General features: G+C 26.8%; 2 protein-coding genes across 4 annotated transcripts; one reads left to right on the top strand and one right to left on the bottom strand.

Moving 5' to 3' along the window:
• The first annotated feature begins 430 nt into the window (after positions 1–430).
• Positions 431–13,492, top strand: LOC122627038. Of its 3 annotated transcripts, XM_043807790.1 has the most exons (11): positions 431–1,537; positions 1,610–8,200; positions 8,287–8,682; positions 8,773–8,985; positions 9,656–9,985; positions 10,192–10,702; positions 10,850–11,031; positions 11,102–11,249; positions 11,360–11,566; positions 12,392–12,507; positions 13,088–13,492. In XM_043807790.1, exons 1-11 carry the CDS (start codon positions 955–957, stop codon positions 13,201–13,203), a joined length of 9,393 nt encoding a protein of 3,130 aa, XP_043663725.1. In that variant the 5' UTR covers positions 431–954; the 3' UTR covers positions 13,204–13,492. The 3 variants fall into 3 exon arrangements, with proteins under 3 accessions (XP_043663725.1, XP_043663724.1, XP_043663726.1); XM_043807789.1 differs by having other exon boundaries at positions 8,287–8,985; XM_043807791.1 differs by lacking the exon at positions 12,392–12,507 and having other exon boundaries at positions 8,287–8,985.
• A 498-nt stretch (positions 13,493–13,990) lies between these two features.
• On the bottom strand, positions 13,991–19,805 carry LOC122627039 (diphthine--ammonia ligase). Its single transcript, XM_043807792.1, has 13 exons — positions 19,675–19,805; positions 18,821–19,019; positions 18,492–18,676; positions 18,333–18,406; positions 18,051–18,231; positions 17,761–17,852; positions 17,322–17,412; positions 17,067–17,241; positions 16,681–16,848; positions 16,277–16,578; positions 15,873–16,200; positions 15,705–15,806; positions 13,991–15,602 (listed from the first exon to the last, which is right to left on the bottom strand). The coding sequence occupies exons 2-13, from the start codon at positions 18,933–18,935 to the stop codon at positions 15,298–15,300; spliced, it is 2,118 nt and encodes a 705-aa protein (XP_043663727.1). The 5' UTR covers positions 18,936–19,019; positions 19,675–19,805; the 3' UTR covers positions 13,991–15,297.
• Positions 19,806–20,655: the final 850 nt, after the last annotated feature.

Here is a 20,655-nt window from a genome sequence, read left to right as displayed (position 1 = left end):
CAACTTATACACGATATATCGTTATATTACTTGCATATGTGCAAAGATCGGATATTAATGTATAATATTTGTAGTAAAATATGGTATGCAGGTGAGTTTCATCGAATTTTTAAGAATCCTGAAGGAAATCTAATTCAAATTTTGACTAATTTTTTGTAACGTAACTATAGTTTCAATATATATTAATTCACATACAAACTATTCTTCCCGTGAAATTTTTAAGATGTACAAAAATTACTGTAGAATGATATATTTATGCTATACTTGTTTATTTATGTATGTGTGTGTATACATTGGTGTATATTATGAATATATACCAACACTATATATATACCCTATATGTATAAAACTAATATATATATTACACCAACTTGTTTAGTACCTTACTGTTTTGTAGAGGCGCTTTTTCGCTTTGTCTTCACAGTGAACTTGGCGGCCCTGATTTGGCTGGTTTGTTGGATTATGCATCAAAGCGTCGGTTGATCAAGTGTTGATTAAATATAATATATACAAGAAACTTAAGAAACCAAAGGAATTTGTATTTATTCAATAAGCTTACAAGTTTAGATATATAAGTATTCTTTCGAAATATTCTATGGCATAGTATTTCATATATTTATCCAATTGAAAGTTCGTAATTTATCCAGTTGAAAATCAATAGTTATGCGACAAAAAAGATTGGTTATGCTTACTTATATCAGTGATAATAATTAAATGAATAACATACGTTTAAAAAAATGACGAAGACATTATTAATATAGATCCATAAGTAGTTAATATATTATAAAAATAATACATGTCTCGTTGACATTGTATATTTAATGTATATGTGTATGTGTATGATATGTGTATGTGTTTAAGTGAATACATATATAATATATGTAGGAACAAATACAATAAAGGCATTGATGTTTCACAGCAGGCATATTGTACTCTGTGTTAGGCCTCCAAACAATGTCTGAAAGTTCTAAGATGGGCCTATTTGGCTCAAAAGATAAGAATAAGGAACAGAAAAAAGAACAATCTAAAAAAGAAGATTCTCCAGACCGTTATGCGCCATACTGCATCGATAGTGATTCAGAAACTTATGATACAGAAGCATTAAGTATTATGGATATAAATGACATTATTGGTGTTCAATCAGATCCTGTTGGTGACTCTACATTAGAAAGTGAAATAGCTGCTCTTTCACAAATAATCACTGATTCAAAAGTAGAGAATAACCAAATGAACATAAAGTCTAATACTCAGAATAAAGATATGGTAGATAATCAGAGTATTATTTGTAATAAAAACAAAGAGTTTGGCGATGAAAGAATTATTATTGAAAAGGAACAGCAAATGATAGAAGACTCTATAAATGTTTCTAATATAAATATTTTTGATAATGATAATACTATATTACAGTCACAAATTAGTAAACATAAAAATATATCTGAAAATCCTGATTCAGATAGTTGTATAAATACTAATACTAATTTGGAGACTGACTCTGATCCAGCATCCTTGAGCAACGTATGTACAATATCCTCCGAAGGTAAATTTTCTTAAATAATCAAATTATTTTTATTATAATAACTATATTTACAATCAAGATATTCTTTTATAGAAGTACATTTGGAACATGAAACAAGATGCCATGACGAATCTTATATCAAGCAAAGTTCTTATCCAAATGCAGATGCTTCACTGGAATCTACTATAGATGAGGTTTTCTCCCAAACTACTGCAATAGAAAAATCTAATGCAGTTTCAAAAGAAAACATAAATAATGACCATGCTAAAAATTATAATATAAAACATGACGTAGATACATTAGTTAGCGTGGAAGGTATTAGTGAAAGTTTACAACTTATTGGTGAAGCATATATATCAGAGGATTCACAAGAAACAAATTCAATTGAAACCGATTTAAGGAAGGAAGGATTACCACTAACCTTCACTGATATTTCTTTGACATTTCATGTAAAAGAAGAAGATAGTTCAAATACTCTAAATAATGAAAAACAGATTATAGATAACATAAATATTACAGGTGAAAATCTAATATCTAATAAAGAGAACTTAAAAGATTCCTTGCAACATAAAAATCTATCAGAAGACTTCAATATTGTAGAAGAAACATTAAGCGTTAACAACAATAAAAATACGGAAGTTATCTCTATACATAATCTAGAAGAAAAAAATAAAGAAGACAAACAAGATACAAACCTTACAGTCAAAAAATATGATGCAGAGGAGTTACATAATATAAAAGATACAGATTTTGAATCAAATACAATAAAAGAAACACTACAGGAAATACAACCGGTATTTGATAACAAAGAAAATAAACGTATGTGTGAAGAAATGCAATATTTATCTGAACATAAAGAGAAATTAGAAACAATATGTGTAACAGATACTATTGTTACGAATGAAAAAATTGAAATGGAAGAAAAAAGTGAAATAAATAATCAGTTAGAAGAAACATGTTCAAAATCTAATAATAAATGTATAGATATGCAAGCATTAGAAATTGAATCTAACACAGAAAATAAGAAATTAGAAGAATGTAAAACTAAACAAATCAGCCCTATTGAAACAGTTGATCATTTTAGAGAACAGAACGAAATTTGTAATACATCTGAAACTGGAAATCTGAATTGTACAGAAGTAATAAATATAACTACTTCAGATAATGATAGTATGAATAAAAAGGAAGATTTTCAATCTGACGTAATAATACAATCACAAACAGATAAATTAGAAACAATAGAAGAATCAAATAATGAAGAACATCCAACAGAATTATGTACGACTTTTAATTTGACTAATCAAAAAATAATATCTATTAATACTGATACTCTTGATTCAACATGTACAGAGTTAAATACAACAAATATATTAACATCAACTGTTAATTCAGAAAAAAATATTTCTAATAACAATATTAATTCTAATTCTATAGAAAATCTAGCTGAATCTAGTTGCACTTCTTCTGATAATATTATAGAAAATTCATTGGCCAAAAGTTGTTATTTTTCAGATAATAATAAATCTTCAATTCCAGATACTACAGAACCTGATATGGTAAAATTGAATGTTTCTGAATTTAAGTCAAAGAGTGATCCTATACTTCCTAATAATTCGGAATTATTGGAAACTTGTGTATCTCAAGTAGAAAAAGAAGACTGTTTTAAAGATATTACCATTTCAAATAAATCTACAGAATCAATGCAAATGGAAATTGAGGAACTTGATAATAAAACTGATGTAATTTCTGATTTTAATAAAAGCACAATTAAAACATTACAAGACACAAGTAAAATAAATGATAAAAATGATATGAGTATGAAGCAATTTCAAGTACCTATAAAACAAATTGATGAAGTATCATTAATAGAAAATAACAATAAAAACAGTAATTCTGAACAATTAAGTAAAATAGAAACTAAAATTCATGAGATAAAAGAAGAAAAACAGCATATTCAGAAAACATGTACATTTGTAGAAGACATAGACAAAGATGTAATTTCTCCGAAATTATTAGATGATACTAAGACATCCTTTTCTCTGGAAGAAAACAAAATAATAAAAGAAAAAATAATACAAGAGACAAGTAAAAAAGAAGATATGGATTCTCCAAAATTATTAGATGATAATAAGACATTATCCTTTCCTCTGGAGGAAAATAAAATAATTGAGGATAAAATAATGTGTGAAACAAGTGAACAGAAATGTGACATAGAAAATATTGGAAACATAGATGACATAACACATGATGAAATTATGAAAAATAATGATGATATAGTTGATAAAAAGGAAAATTTGGATGAAGTTACTAATGAAGATCAGATAGATCAAACTAAAAAAATCTTGGAAAAGGAAATGGATGTAATTACAGACGTTGAGAAAATAGATTTATCTATTACAGCATGTACATCTAGTATTGAAAATATTACAAAAGAGGATGTAAAAGAAATCAATCAAGAACCAAATGACATACTAGAAATAAATGTATCTGCTTCTTTTGAGAACACAAATACTAATTTTCAAAATATATTGCAAAAAGAAAAGAAGAATGAAAATTTAGAAATATTGGTATGTACAACTAATGATACTATTCCTATTTTATCAGAAGACTCTGTTTTATTAATGGAAAAAGCAGATATAGAAGACAGTATAAAAAGTTCTATTTCAGAAAATAATCTGATAAATATTCTTGAAGACACACCTAAAATGACAGATATGTTTTCAGAAGAACAATGTCAAAATACTCAAGACATCATGGAAAGTATTTTAGATAATGTGACAAATGTAACTGATCTTAAACATCTTTTAAGTCCAGAAAATAATACAAGAAATGAAAGTGAGGATGGTCTTCAACAATCTGTGGAATTGACAACAGTGGGAAATGAAGATAAAGAATTAGTTCAAAAATTACCTGAAGTGTCATCTGATATGCTGCATAAAGAAATAGAAGATCCAATAGAAGCACCAAATTTAGACTCACTAGAAGAATTATTAGATCTTGACTTAATACCTGAAAGTGACGAAGCAACAATAAAAAATGCAAAAATAGAAGAAGTACAAGAACAAGTAGAAACAATAGATAAAGATGTAGATATGGCACTCTTTCTTCAGCAATCTGAAGATGTATCATCTATACCTGAAAATCCAGATTATATAGAACATGTTATTAATAATTGCTTAACAGATAGAAATGATGTATCATTGGAAGAAACAACTGGTAAAGTAAACATTGAAGTTAATGATCAAGATAAAATTGAAATGAATATAGTATGTAAACCAAAAGAATTATTGAAAATCAATGATGACATAATAACTATGTCTCTAACTAAAAATTCAGATGACGTAAATTTACAAAAACAGCTGGATGTAGATAATTCTTTACAAGGTAATGATCTAGATGTCGATTTTGTCGGGAATCCACTTGAGTCTGTAGAAAATATAGAAAAAGAAACTTCTAAATTAGAAAATACAAATCAAAATGAACATCTGAATGAGACTTCTCTTGATATAGACAGCAATCAGGCCACTCCTGATATTTCAGAATTAGAATCTGCTGTAAAATTTTTACAAGAATCAGAAGAGCAAGCAGTAGATTCTTCTTTGGTCCTTTCTCCAAAAATGGTAGAAAATGTTGTTAATGATATATCAAAGCAAACAAATACGAATATTTTTGTACAGGATGAAGATATTTGCAATGATACTTCTGAATTGGTAGTTGAATTGCAAGGAATTACTTCTGATTCGATTTCTATATCTGAAGCTGAGATTATATCAGAAGCAGCAAAATTGGAAAATGAACGGAAACTTGCTGAACAAATTAAAGTAAATACTTCTATATCTTGTGTCGAAGAAAATAAATTGAAAGAAAATAAAGAAATAATAGAAAGTGTTCCTTCAACGATTACTGCTTATTTTAACACAACTACAGAGAAAGTGTCTAATGAGCAAATATTATATAATTCAAATGTACCCAGTACAAGTTCTGTAAATCCTACGATATCAGATAGAATGGCAATAATAGCTGAATCTATTCCTAAAGTTTCAATTTTGGAAGAACGTTTGAAAGAACCACCAAAAATAGAAATTCCTACTTCAGACATAACAAAAATGTGTGAAACATTAACAAATACAAAAGATAGTCTTCTAATACCAAAAGATGCAAAAATGTCTGTATACCAAAAAATGTTAGAATCACCGAAATCGATCGATAACAGAGAATCCAAAATTGTAGATACACCTAAAAAGGAAATAGAAAAACATGATTTTGAAAATGTTGGATCTCCAAGAATAATATTAAAGATTGTTAAATCTGCAATTGCAGAATGTGCTGAACCGAGATCGCCTAAAAGTCCAAAAATTCGATCGGCAACTAATTCACCAAATCCGGAAGATAGTCCGGGTCAAAAATTAGGGAAAATTAAATTAAAACTTTCAAAAGGTGGACATCCTTCTATAATATCAAATGAAAATGTTGAAGATGTAAACCAATGGCATACAGAAAGTGCAGCATCATTATCTCCTATTGGCATGAAAATAAAGTTATCAAAAACAGGAGATGCTTCAATTTTATCAACGGAAAAATACGAATCTATGGATGATTTAAAGGAAATAAAGCATAAATTTGAAGAAAATAAAAGAACAGAATCTCCATTAGGAATGAAAATCAAATTATCAAAAACTGGTGATGCTTCCATTGTACAACAAGATTCAAAAGATATCACAACAAAATATAAAGAAAAACTAGATGTTACACAGGGAAGTCCAAAAAGAACAGATTCTCCCATAGGAATGAAAATTAAACTTTTAAAAACTGGAGATGCGTCCATTGTACAACCAGAAAAACAAGAAATATGTGAAGATCATAAAGATGCAAAATTAAAGGAAAAAGTAGAAATTACTACTGATCCACCAAAAAGAACTGAATCTCCAATTGGTATGAAACTAAAATTATCAAAGAGTGGAGACGTATCTATTGTATCCCCTGATGCAACAGATGAAGGAAAAGACATAGTAGCTAAATCAAAGGAAAGACTGGAAGCCTCTCCAGAAATTCCCAAACGCACAGATTCTCCAATTGGAATGAAAATTAAATTATCAAAAACGAAAGGTGGGGCATCTATAATTTCCATAGATAATCCTGAAGAAATGAAAGAAAAAGTAGATATTTCTGATATACCAAAACGAACAGAATCTCCTTTTGGAATGAAAATAAAATTATCAAAAAGTGGAGATGCATCTATTATACATTCCGAAGTTTCAGATGACATGAAGGAAATTAAACAAAAAGAAAAAACAGACATGTCTCAAGATACAACAAAAGGCACAGAGGTTTCATGTGGAATGAAAATTAAAATGATGAAATATGGAGAAACATCTGTAGGTGTACCAGAACTGATAGATCGACATGAAAGTAATCATGATGCATCTCAAAAGATAGAATCTATTGGTATGAAAATAAAATTTTCAAAATCTGGTGATGCATCAATAGTTCCTCCTGATAAACAAGAACAAGTAGATGAGCATAAGTGCAAAGAAACATTACAAGACTTACCTAAGCGAACAGAATCTCCAATTGGAATGAAGATTAAACTTTCAAAAACAGGAGATGCTTCTATAATACAAAATGAAATAATGGATAATAATACAAATAAAAATATTAACAAATCGGATATAGAGTATCAAAAAAATTGTGATACTTCTGTATGTGGAAAAATAAAAACATCAAAAACCAGTGATGCTCCTTCAATAACAGATTCTGAGAAAAAAGAGAAACAACAAAAACGAAAAGAAACTGAATCTCCATTAGAAATGAAAATAAAATTATCAAAAACTGGACATCCAACAATTGTACCTTGTGAAGCACATGGAGATTCTATTCATAAAATTAAAGATACTGTAGAAACAACGCATAATTTTGCTCATAGATATAAAGAGTCTGCATTGCACAAAGACTCATCATTGAAGATCCTTAAAACTGGACATTCAACAATTATGCAAAGTACTCGTTCTGAATTAACTATTGAACCAGTACAAATACAAGGAAAAAAAATGGAGAATACTATTGAATTATCTTCTAAGCGAAAAGAAATAACAATATCACCAATCGAGATGAAAAAATCAAAATTAGAAACACAGTTGTCACAAATTCTACCAGAAGTTACCATACAACCAGTTATATCGAGAGATCAGAAACAATTATTATTTGATCCAAAAACAAGTTTAATTAGTCGTCAACAAATGAATGTTATAAGCCAAGAAATTAGTATTACGCACGTAAGACCATCCAAGCAAGTGGATGTTTCTATGAGTGATAAGCTAAAAGATATGTTAAGTAAAAATGTAACTAGTTCTCCAATTAGTTCAGATTGTGAAATAATTGAACATAGACCTGAATTAATAATTGTTAATGAAAATTCAAACTCTAGCCAAGATGTTATGATAATAGAAGAAGTACCAGCAATTCGAATGCCAGAAGTTAAAATGCCTAAAAAACGAGGTAGACCACGTAGAAATCCGCTGCCACCATTAACACATACTTCAACGCAAATATTGATACCTCGAGATCCATTGGCTTTAGATGAAGTATCACAAGTTGTCCAGCTGGAACATAGAGAAAATGAAAGACCTAGAAGAACATGTAGAAATCAAAAAAGTTATGCTCCACCTAAAAGAGGACGTGGTAGAGGTAAGTATTTGTACATCATTAATATAAGTTAGCATTGTACATTTCTGTAGGAAGATGATAATATATATGTGAATAATTTTTTCTAGGTCGTGGAAAGAGGAAGTTAGACAATTCAGATCTTCCACTTAGTAAGAAGTCCAGAGTTGAACAAGATTTGAATGCAATAGAAGCTTCTACAATGGCTATAATCACTTTAGATGAATCTTCAAAACAAGAACAATCCTTGAGAAAATCATCTGAATTATATAAAGCTCTTAAACAACCTCCTATAGATATAAAAAATGTAAACACTATATGTAAAATCGAAAAACAATCTTTGTTAACAGTTCGAAAAGATAGTGTAAAACAAATGGATATTTCTAAAACTACAATTTTAGATTCTAATGTTAATACTCAAATAGAATCTGTTATGGGATCTGGTATCGAAGAAGAAAAATTGTTAGCAAAGTCAACAATGGGATCAACATTATTAGACTGTAAAGGTAATGAAAGAGAATTGGCAAATATAATGCCTGAAAAAGAACAGAAAACTATAGAAAAGACTCTTACTGATAAAATTGTTGAAAAAACAGTGGAAAATGCAAGATCTACTGGACATGAAAGTAAGGAAATGCTTATACCTCCAGGACATCCTAATTGGTTAACACCAACATCAAAAAGACAAACAGAAGCTACATCCAAAAATGAACCAGTGCCTTCTTTACAAGTTATTGACGAAGAAACAAGAATGAGTGCAGAATCTAATTCAAGATCTCAAACACCAGCTAGAAATATATCAGCACAAGGTATCAATACATTTTAATTAATTTGTTATTGAATAATGCATGGAGAATAATTATGATTAACATATATATGAAACTAATCATTTCATTAATTTTTAAAAATGTTGGAATTGCCAGTATATTATACTTAAAATCACTGATATTATGTTTATTTAATTTTGTAAAATAATTATTATTTCATGTTAATCAAATACATATAGTAAAAGTATTAGAATAAATCACACATTAAACTGTCATGCTAAATCATAGCATAAATGTATTGGTAAACCTCCAACTAAGGTATCTAAAAATAGGTCTTTTCTTGTGTCCTAAGATCTCTCAAGTATCTGAATGTGAAATAGTGACAACAGTGCATTTACACAAAGTATATATTACATAAATATTTATGTTATTATTACTAAAGTATTATAATAGTAAGATTATATATATAATATATTTCACAATTTGTTAGGCTAAATATACTTACATTGAATGATTTTATTAGAAAAATCTAGATTTTATTAAAGTATTGTTATAATTTTTTTAACATTCTGTTATTTATATATAATACAGTTTTTAACTATTAATTGAAGTGTTTTGATCGTTGCTAAATTGGAAAATTCATATAAATTTATAGTAAATTTTATGATATATGTATAATATTGTTTTCATTTAACAAGAAATAATATTTTAGCATCTGAAACAATAATCAATGAAGAATCTCAGGGAAGTGTACTTAGTACTGCGACTACTGAATCGGAGAAAGTAAAAGTAAAAAATCGAAGAATGGAAATAAATTTTGACCCTGATGAAGGTCCCTTTACTGTTGACAAAATAGCAGAATATGAGTGGCCTCTAGATCGTAAAGGGGAAACATTTATGATACAAGAACAAATATCACAGTATTTAGGAGTGAAGTCATTTAAAAGAAAATATCCAGATTTAAAACGCAGAATGGTTGATATGGAAGAAAGAAATTATTTAAGAGAAAATGGATTAGTTAGTGAAGCAATGTGCGATATGGGTGAGTGGATAAATTTATTTTTACTTATTGTTATTATATATATATATATCTACATCTTACTATGTGGATTTTTATTTCTTGATCATTTATAATATTTCATAATAATAATAATAATAATAATAATATACTGAATTTTATATATATATATATAAATATATATTTTATATATATATATATATATATATATATATAATTTTATTGTGTAGGTTTAACAGCAGTTTGCAGTTCTGAAGTATTAGACGTAATGTGTAGTGATTTTCCTGATCAATATGAGGAGTATCGAAAACATATGCGAGAAAAACAAGTTAAAGAACATTCCAAAAAGCAGAAAGAATTAACAGCAGCAGCAAATGCTGAAAGGAACAGAATAGATTTAGCAGAAATGGCAATACAGTCTGCTTTATCGTGGAATATTAGTTTAAATAAATCACGTAAAGAAAACAGAAAGTGTAGTTTAGATTTGCAGACTTTCACTATTCATGTGCCAAAGAAACATCATAAGCTTGAGACAGATCGAAAGATAAGTCATTATCCTGTAGCTTTGATACCAGGTCAATATACTGACTATTATCGTGAATATACACCTGCTGAATTGAGATATTATCCTCTTAATACAGTTTTGTATGGTCCTATGCGGCCAAATGAACGTAAGTTTGATAGTCAATCTGAAGGTTCACAAAGTGATAGTGATAGTGATACTTCAACTGATGATTCAAGGTATCTGTTATAAATTAAGTATTTCTTTTAAATATTATTAAAATTATATGTAATCTATTTAGTTAATATTAAGATTTAAATTATAACAATTCTAGATTTAATTATAACGATTTTTATATTTCAGTACTATAATTATTAAATTTTTAGTTCCACCTCCAGTGAAGGAACACAAGATACAGAAGGGTCTCAATCAACAATGGACGATGTAGATATGGAAATAAGTAACCAAAAAGAAGAAACTAAATTAAAATGCAAAATGTGCTTAAAAATGTTAAATAAACACGGAAAAAACGAAGTATTAATACAATGTGGAACTTGTAATGGAAATGGTAATTATAATTATCATCTTGGTTAGATTATGAAAATGATTTATTTTATAACCAGTTATATTACTTATAGTTCATCCATCGTGTATAGAATTAACATTAGATATGGTTCCACATATTCAATCTTATGCTTGGCAGTGTACTGACTGTAAAACATGTGCACAATGTCATGATCCAGCAGATGAAGATAAAATGTTATTTTGTGATATGTGTGATCGTGGGTAAGTTCTCTCTTTCTCTCTCTCCTCTATGTGTGTGTGAAAAAGAGAGTGAGTGAGATTTTACTCAAATACATAAAATTTAAAAAATACATTGTTATTATTTTGTGTAGATATCACATATATTGTGTTGGTCTTCGACGAGTACCTGTTGGAAGATGGCATTGTCAAGAATGTGCTGTATGTGCAAATTGTGGTTCAAAAGAACCTGGAGGTGCTAATTCTGATAGAAACAGTGTGGCACAATGGCAACATGAATATAAGAAGGGTGATAAAAATACTCGTGTTTATGTTTCCACATTGTGTGTTCCATGCTCAAAGTTAGTATAATTATATTATAATACATAAATATATCATAGATATGAAAAGTAAATAATATTAATATCTCTTTGTGCAAATTAAAAATTATCCATAACTTTTTGTGCTTAACGTTTCTTATGATTTTTTTTCTATACTCAGTAAATTTTCATACATATTATTGTAACTAATTCTTCATATCCATGATATTACATATTTAAAATAGGATGTTTTATTTATAGGCATTACAAACTATAAAACATGTTTGATTATTTCATATTATAATTTATGATAAAATTAAGACTTGGGTGTTTTTTTATTTTATTGCTTAATATATTTTTATGAATTGTTGAACTATATGAATGGAATATTAGTGAATTATTACAATCACTACATTTTACTAATTTAATCCTTGTTAAATATATGTATATATTAATATTGATGTATACGAACTTAAAAACTGTAATCTATATACACATTTTCATTTTCATCTTTGTACATGATATCATCAAATTGTAACATTTTCTAATATTATTTATTTTATATCATCCATAAGTTACTAACTAAAACTGCATGCACATATGAAATTCACATCCTTTCATTTAATTATAAATATATAAAAAATGTGACATTACTGTACCTTTTTATAAATTGTTTTTTTTTCTATTTTACCAATCTGTAAAGTTACTTTCATTTTGATAAAGTGAGTGTGTGTAAGTTTAGTTAATACATGGATAAAAGTGTAATTTATGATAAAAATATTTAGTTGTGTAGTTTATTATAATAGGCATCATAACATTATAACTTAATCAATTTTACTAACACCATGATCTTTATAAATTAACAAGACTATGGCGAAAGGGTCGCTATTGCCCACACTGCAGTCGCTGTCATACTGCCCCAAGACTCGACCTGGAGGCGAATCTAGTGCATTGCAGCGCATGTGATAAATATCTGCATTTAGGTATTGATACCAATTGTCATACAATTCTATAATGTAATTAATGCATCGCATTAAATTAATTAATCATATGCATGTTATATCTGCACCTCATTAATATCTATATAAATATATTTATACAAATACATATTACATATAAAGTATATATTTTGTATTATATGAAATATTTATAATTTTCTTTTATAAAAGTTTTAAGTTATATTATGCATGAGGGAAATTTATTTCACAATACTAATACATTTCTAACTACACTCATTCATATCTTTTTAATTCATATGAAATAGCAGATAATTATAAGATTAATTAAAAGTATATTGGGAGTTAAGTATAAAAGTATATTGAGAATATATATATTTTTTTAATATTTCATTCTAAAATCAACATATTCTAAACCAATTTTGCCAAATACTGGAAAAAAGCAATATACATTATTAAATAAAGTTCGTTGACTATGATATATATGATATAAGAATTTAGTAATATGATATATACTTCGACGTCATATGTTTAATGTTATATAATGAAGCGTTTAAGGAACTTTTTAAAATGTTAACTTACTAACTCATTATATTTATATTTTTAGGTTGCGTGGAGACTAAAGGACTGGTATTTGATAAAAAAAATTATTTATGTGATTTCTGTGCTCCAAATCGACAACCATTAATGAAACCTTTGGTATCAAAAGTATTCAAGACATGAAAAAATCATATCTTTATGTAAACTGTCTTTTATCCAAGTGGATGACAAGCCTTAAACATAATTTTAAAACATCAGAAAATACTTGTTCGGCAATATGTAATATTAAGAAACTATCATTTTTATTCTCTATTCAATTTTTTATGCTTGAAGCAAAAGCTATCTGTATATATATATATGTTTGTATAAGTTATATATTCTATCTGTAAAAATTTCTAATTTTATTGTAGAATAATATGTACTTCTACTTATAGCACTTGTATATTCATTAAAATTCGTCCATAATATCAAATAGTAAAACTATGTTCTCTATAAAATAATTTGAACGTGTTGTTCATAATCAACAAATAACCACATTATGAAATATAATAATTTTTCGTGCAAGTCATTAAATTGAAAGAAATATTCTTATTTAATTATTTGGTTAAGAATTTTAAATTTTATAAATAAGTATATATTTTGAAAATATTTTTATGTTTAGTACGATTATAAATTATAATATTGAAGATTAATTTTCATAGACTGCATGTAGTTATTAAACTTAGTTTCTCAACAATGCAATATCAGCATTTTTATTTTGAAATTATAAGGTGCTATTCTGAGATACATTATAATTTTGTCATTTTATGTTAATAATTGATAAATACATGTTCATTACAAAGAATTAAGTTAATGTCGTAATCATTACTTCCTGTATTCTGGAATATTGTAAAATTGTTGGAAGTGAAATTATCTTCTATGTCTGTGAATAGGAAGAGGAAAAAATATATTACGACGAAAAAAGGACACATTTTTTTTAAAAATATATATCATTTTCTTTATTTTCCTTTTGCAGTAATCTTGAGTTAGTATCGTGTTGCAAGTGTTGAATGTATGGAAACATTCATTTTACATATTTATAATATAGTATTCATGTTGTAAATGATGTGCCGTTTTTTTTTTTTTTTTTTTTCTATGAAAAAATTTGTATACTTTATATTTACGCGTAATCAATAACTGATGTCTTCAATTGAAACTAATTTTATGTTACAATAGATTACAAGGATATTTTATACTATTTTGCAATATGTACAAATCAAAGATGATGATAAAAACCGTTCAAGGAGTCGCAAAATATACACTTTGATATATCGTTGCATTAACAATACATACAGTTGTAAGTGATTTTTACTTCAATGTTTTGTATCTCTGTACAATATTATGCCCTTGAAACACAATTATTATTTAGTCATATATTGCAAATTTGTTCGATACTTTTTATGAGTAATATATATTTTACATAATATTCATAAGATAAAAGTTCCATCTTTATAGTATAAACACCTGCTGATAATATGCTGGAAGCAGTTTAGGCAGCATATTCAGAGTAGAATACATTTCTGACACGTTTGTAATTACATGCTGCTTCGTGCATTTCTATTTCAATATTAGAAACATAACTAGATATTACTTAAATTAATAAGATAGGCGAAATAGCCTTCTTACATATTTCTAATATATAGTTTTTTTTAATTTGTTGATTTCGAGTTTACTGCAAAATGGATATGCGCATTTTAATAATTTTTTTTGCAAAATTCACACATGTAACACTCCGCATATAGCGAAAATAAAAAAACATCTTCCACAAAAATCGAGACATGGCACATGAATAAAGTTACAAATTTACGTAATATGCATTGCATCATTTAGAACACTTATACTAACGGGATATGTTCAGTTAAAAATTGCACTTTATCCCGTTGACTAGCCAGAATATGAGATAATATTAATTGTTGCCAGATATTGATTGAAAAAACAATTGAGGTAAAGAAATGTTTTATAAAATGAAAATAATTTTACTTGTATAAATTATATTGATAGTGCAAAATTAATTATCATCAATAATATATAACACAGTAGCAAAAATCTATATAATTGCCAATGACCTCGTTCTCTTTGTTTCAGTTTGATTCAATAATTTCACTTTCTTGATAAATGAAAACTTAAGTAACAAAGAAATTCCTGTAAAAGTTCCAGATTCAGGTCTTTGGTAGCATTTACTCTAAACATGTATCTTAATTTTCACGATTAATTGACGACATAGAGTGACGAGAAGATTTACTCATGCCTAATACCGCATATAGATAAGAAAGTGCTAAAATTATGAAGATGAGTTGCTGGTATAATAGTGCTAACTAAATTTCGCGTTGAAAATTGTGACAAAACATTATGAACAAAATTTGGACCAGGTGAGGAACCAACTTTGTAGAAAATTCGCAAATTACACGTGGGATTAATAGTTTGTGTCCCTTTTGTTAATTTACATAAAAGATATTCAAATACTTCTGTTAATTCTGCTGTAGTCAATTCCGTAGAAGGCAAGTTTGTCTCTGCTGCTAAATTGCCAGTAGAATTGGATGAACCTTTCCATAAATTAAAAGTAATATAAGAATTTTTACTATAATACGAATATAATATTTACCACTATGGTATATGACTTTTATCACTATAATCTTTCACTCTACCTGTTGATAAGTAGCATACAATTGCAGAAACATTATTTTCATAATTCCATCTTCGCCTTATTGCAACTTTAAAATTACCGACACATTTTCCTGTCTCCTCATCTATAATTTAAGTAAAAATGTTATTTAAATATTTATCTTCTGGTTACAAACTTTTGTTTTACTTACACTCAAATCTATTATTATCCCTATGTGCCCACACACACCATTCAACTTGAGCATCTCGTGGGAGATGTGGAACAACAATATAATCTACAATTGCATTATTAGTTCGTTTTTCCCATTCTTTACGCGCATCTGGTATATAACTCGGATGAGTTAAAAAACAGATTCCCTGTACAATATCTCTAAGCTGTGTATTTGTATCCATAGCTTTAACAATACGATCTATATGCCTTAATGTCAAACGACACTGTCGTTTTATATTCAAGTCAAGAAGAGTCATACTACCAGGCACTAAAGGTATTTGTCCAGCAACTGATATAATATCACCCACCTGATGGCCATTTTCGTGAAAAAAGCTTATTTTAATATATTAACCATGTTTTTATTTCTGTAAAAGATATACTTACGCGAACAGCTTGAGAATAAGGACCAATATTAGCAGGAGCCCAATGGCTAATACTTTGAACATGCATTGTATGCCGTTTATGAACCTTTTTATCACTACAGTCTTGTATCTCTTTATAAGCTATAGCATCAAGTATAACATGTATATTTAATGGACATTCTATGCATACACGAACTGGTGGATTTGTTTTGTTCAACCAAGATGTGTATACTTCATTTATAGAAGCATAATTTGTCATATCCTTTATATACAATGTTACAGCAACAATATCAGATATTTGAAGATTTTCTTTTTTGACTAGACCTAAATATTTAGCATATTTAGAATGTTAAAAAAATTATGAAATATTATGTAAAATTAAAAATAGCAAAAGAAAATATTTAAAAAATCGTAAATTTTACCTACTGCTTAATTTTTCCAGAGCTTCTTTCATTGCAGATTTTGCATCTGAATGTTTTCCTGCTATACCACCAAACCAAAACCAACCCGTTTGATTTTTGTTAATAACTGGTATATCTGGATAATCCTCTTCTTCATATAAAACTTGTACTGGGCTTGGGGGATTAAAATGACCTATAATGTATATATATATATATATATATATATATATATATATATACATATATATATACACACACATACATATATATATATATATATATATATATATATATATGTACGTACATACAGCACATATACATACATACATACATACACACATACACATTTTTATCATATCATATGTAATAAAAAGAATTATTGAATCAGTTATACATTATAAATAACATTACCAGAATTAGAAGCTTTCATATTATGATCGTCACATGCTTGTTCGTCAGTTTCGTCTTCAGATAAATTACATCCATCTTGCAATTCTGGTCCAACAACTTCAGAAATGTAGTCATATGGAGATTTAACAGAAACACTTTTAAGCCGCTCTCGTAGTGATAACATGTCTAAATCATTCTGTAAATTTCCTCATTTTTTTAAATCACCAAATTATTTTAATCTTAATAAACAAATATTTAAAATATTTTTTAACTTACATTCTTATCTCGTAGATGTATTTTCTTAAAATTAAGGTATCCAACAGGTGCTATATCATCATTTGAATGTACTACACTTTCATATTTATCTCTATTACGAAGAAAGTTTAATTTACATGATAGATTGTTAAAATCTATATAATATAATTAAAAACTATACACAGGAATATAAATTTTATAATCTCCATTATCTTTATCAATTTTTTACACATTTATTGAAAGATTTTTTATCTTATAATTCCGATTTTAAAACATTTAGGATGTTTTATGTTTATATTCAATGATTAAGATAATTAACTTTTCTACTCATAAAAAAATTGAATTCCATTAGAAAGAAATTTATGTTTAGCTTTAATATCTTGTAAACAGGTACAACAAAGCTAATTGAGATTATAATACATAGATTATATACATATGTATGTATTCATATAATACTTACATTATGATACTTTTGCTAAATAATGGACAGTCCAATGTAAAAGTTTCATATTCTCCTCCTTCCCCGCATACATTGACACCATACTTTTCTTTCTATAATTATAGATATAATTTAATTCTTAATTTATATATCTAAAAACTATCTACTTTTAAATATATATATTTAATTATGATAAGTATTATATGTAAAGTGTTGAACTAAATCCAATATTAACTTAATCTACTTAAAATTAATGAGTAAATTAATTAGAAATTGTTAACATTAATTAATTACTAAGATAGTATACTCACTATTTTGGCAAAGTGAGATTGTAATTCCAAGATAGATTTACCCAAATGTCTTGGCTCTAGACCTAAAGCTGCCACTTTGATTATAACTGCATTTATTGAATTTTCTATCATCTCTTTTAACAAATCCTCCTGTTCTCGTCGCCATAAGTATGATAAAGAAATAAGTCCTAGACGGCTACACCTAATAATTTATTTTCATTATTATCATTAGTTTTTTATATAACATTATAAATTACAATGAAAGTTATTTGAAATTTAACAGTATTGATATTCAATAATTACACATTTTCTACACGAATTCGCTGATAATCACTAAGAACAGCTCCACTAGACACACCTTCTATATTTTCTTGTTTCTGCAAAGATACGTAATATATTCATGTACAAAGATATAATCAATAAGATTAGAAATAAAAATATTACCTTAAAAAATTTACTTACTTTTACTTTATTTAAAAGCCGAAAGAGATCTTCAACTTCATCATCTTCAGTTGGATGATAAAGTTTTTCTTGCATTTTTGATCTACCGAATGTGGGTTCACGATATATTGGTAAACCCATAGCTTCAGCGATATAATCAACACCTTGATGTCCTACTGTTTGAAACATAAAAGAGTCTAATTCATCTGAAAATAAATTGCATGTTTTTATTAATGTATAAAATATTTCAATGATAGTTTTAAAATAATTATCGATATAATAATATTAAATTTTCTTCTTCATTGATATTTCGAGAATATTATTTTTTATAATATTAACGTATGTATTACCTTTTCCAACAGGGTATAAATTAGCTATAGCCACAACATCATGACCAGCAGCAATACATTGCATCATATTAAAACAAGAATCTTTACCGCCACTTAATAATGCTACTACCCTCATATTTTATATATATGATATATAAGTCTTTGAAAGATTTTAAAAATCGCTTATCAAATTAAATATCAATTTATTTTATTCGATCATCTGTAATAAAAAATTGAATACGTTGATCAAAAAACATAAAGTTAAATATATTTTATTTATATTTTATAATCATAAGTCATAAGTATATAATATTTCTTTAATGCATACATAGTTTTTAATCCTGAATGAATTTATAAGAACATTATTATATTTGAATTAAATTTTTATTTCAGATATATTCTAATATATTTATCAATGTAACAGAATAAATTATATTCCATTAGCAATAAATAAGAAACTAATTCACATATATAAAATAGTTTTGATAATATAAAATAAGAAAATAATAACAATAAAAAATATGCAATTTAATGTTATTAATATATGCAACAACTGTTATGGAAGAAAAATATATCACTTTCTTTTGTAAAAACGGAATATTAAAAAATTCATGAAGTGTTTCGTAATATAAGATATTATGATGGCACGTGAAAAGCAAATAGCTCATAATTCTGATAACGTATCACAATAAATCTGTGATAAACATTAAAAACAGTACACTTATTGAGACATTTTTGGTTAATGCCGATCTCAAGTACGTAGTAAGTATTATAGAGTGTCGCTATATAACAAATGACTATAATAGTAAATACATTAATTTGGATCTTATTCACGCTAAAATAAATATATAATTCTTAATGAATGTAATATTTACGTTAAAATTGACGACGAAAGACCCTTACACGGCAAAGTCTATTTGAGACTGCGATGACTGAATAGTGGCGCCACTAAGCGATAGAACTTAAATCACGTTAATTGAGGTTATATGAAATTTTATAATAATAATACGTATATATATTTATTATGTGTAATGTAATAAAATTAAATAACGTATGACTTACATTTAAGTACATAATGTATTGTTTTTAATAATATTTCCATAATTACGTCAAAGAAATAAATATTGCTATCCAGAGATTCACAAGTGTAATTCGTGCAACTGTAGCTAGTGACATCATCAATATACCAGATAGATACGAGAATCGAAGTAATATCCCTTTTACTTTGACTTCTATCTATTTTGATATAGCTATTATAAATTATATTTATTAAAAAAATGTTATTTATTAATAAATTTATTTTAAATATATATAAGAAGTAGTTTATAAACAAAAATTAAAAGAATATAGAAAGAAATAGATTTATTTTATACAGAAACTATATACCAAAATCAAATTACTAAATTTTTATATGGACTATATATATACATACATACAGATTAGCAGTTGTGTGTGTGTGTGTGTATGTATATATATATGAATAAAATTAAAATTTTATAATATATATACATAGCAGCTACACACAACGCGTACACAACAAATGACAATATAAAAAAGATATAAATACACATACCACACACATGCACGTACACATCATGTATAATGTTAGGACACATATATAATATTAAAAAAAAGATTTATATTAATTAATTTTTAAAATGTTATATATGTATACTAATTATAAATATTGTTGTTAATATTATACGTCTATGTATGTAATGTGTTCAGATGTGATACCTTCAGATGTGAATAAAATTAATTTCATATTTGTATCTATAAAATTCTTTGGATTGCATAATTTTTATAACATTACATTATTTAAAACAAATAATATATTAATATATTTTAAACTAAAA

Source organism: Vespula pensylvanica, chromosome 2 (genome assembly GCF_014466175.1).
Source record: "Vespula pensylvanica isolate Volc-1 chromosome 2, ASM1446617v1, whole genome shotgun sequence".
In the NCBI taxonomy this organism is placed as follows: domain Eukaryota; kingdom Metazoa; phylum Arthropoda; class Insecta; order Hymenoptera; family Vespidae; genus Vespula; species Vespula pensylvanica.
This window is presented reverse-complemented; position numbering and strand designations above follow the sequence as displayed.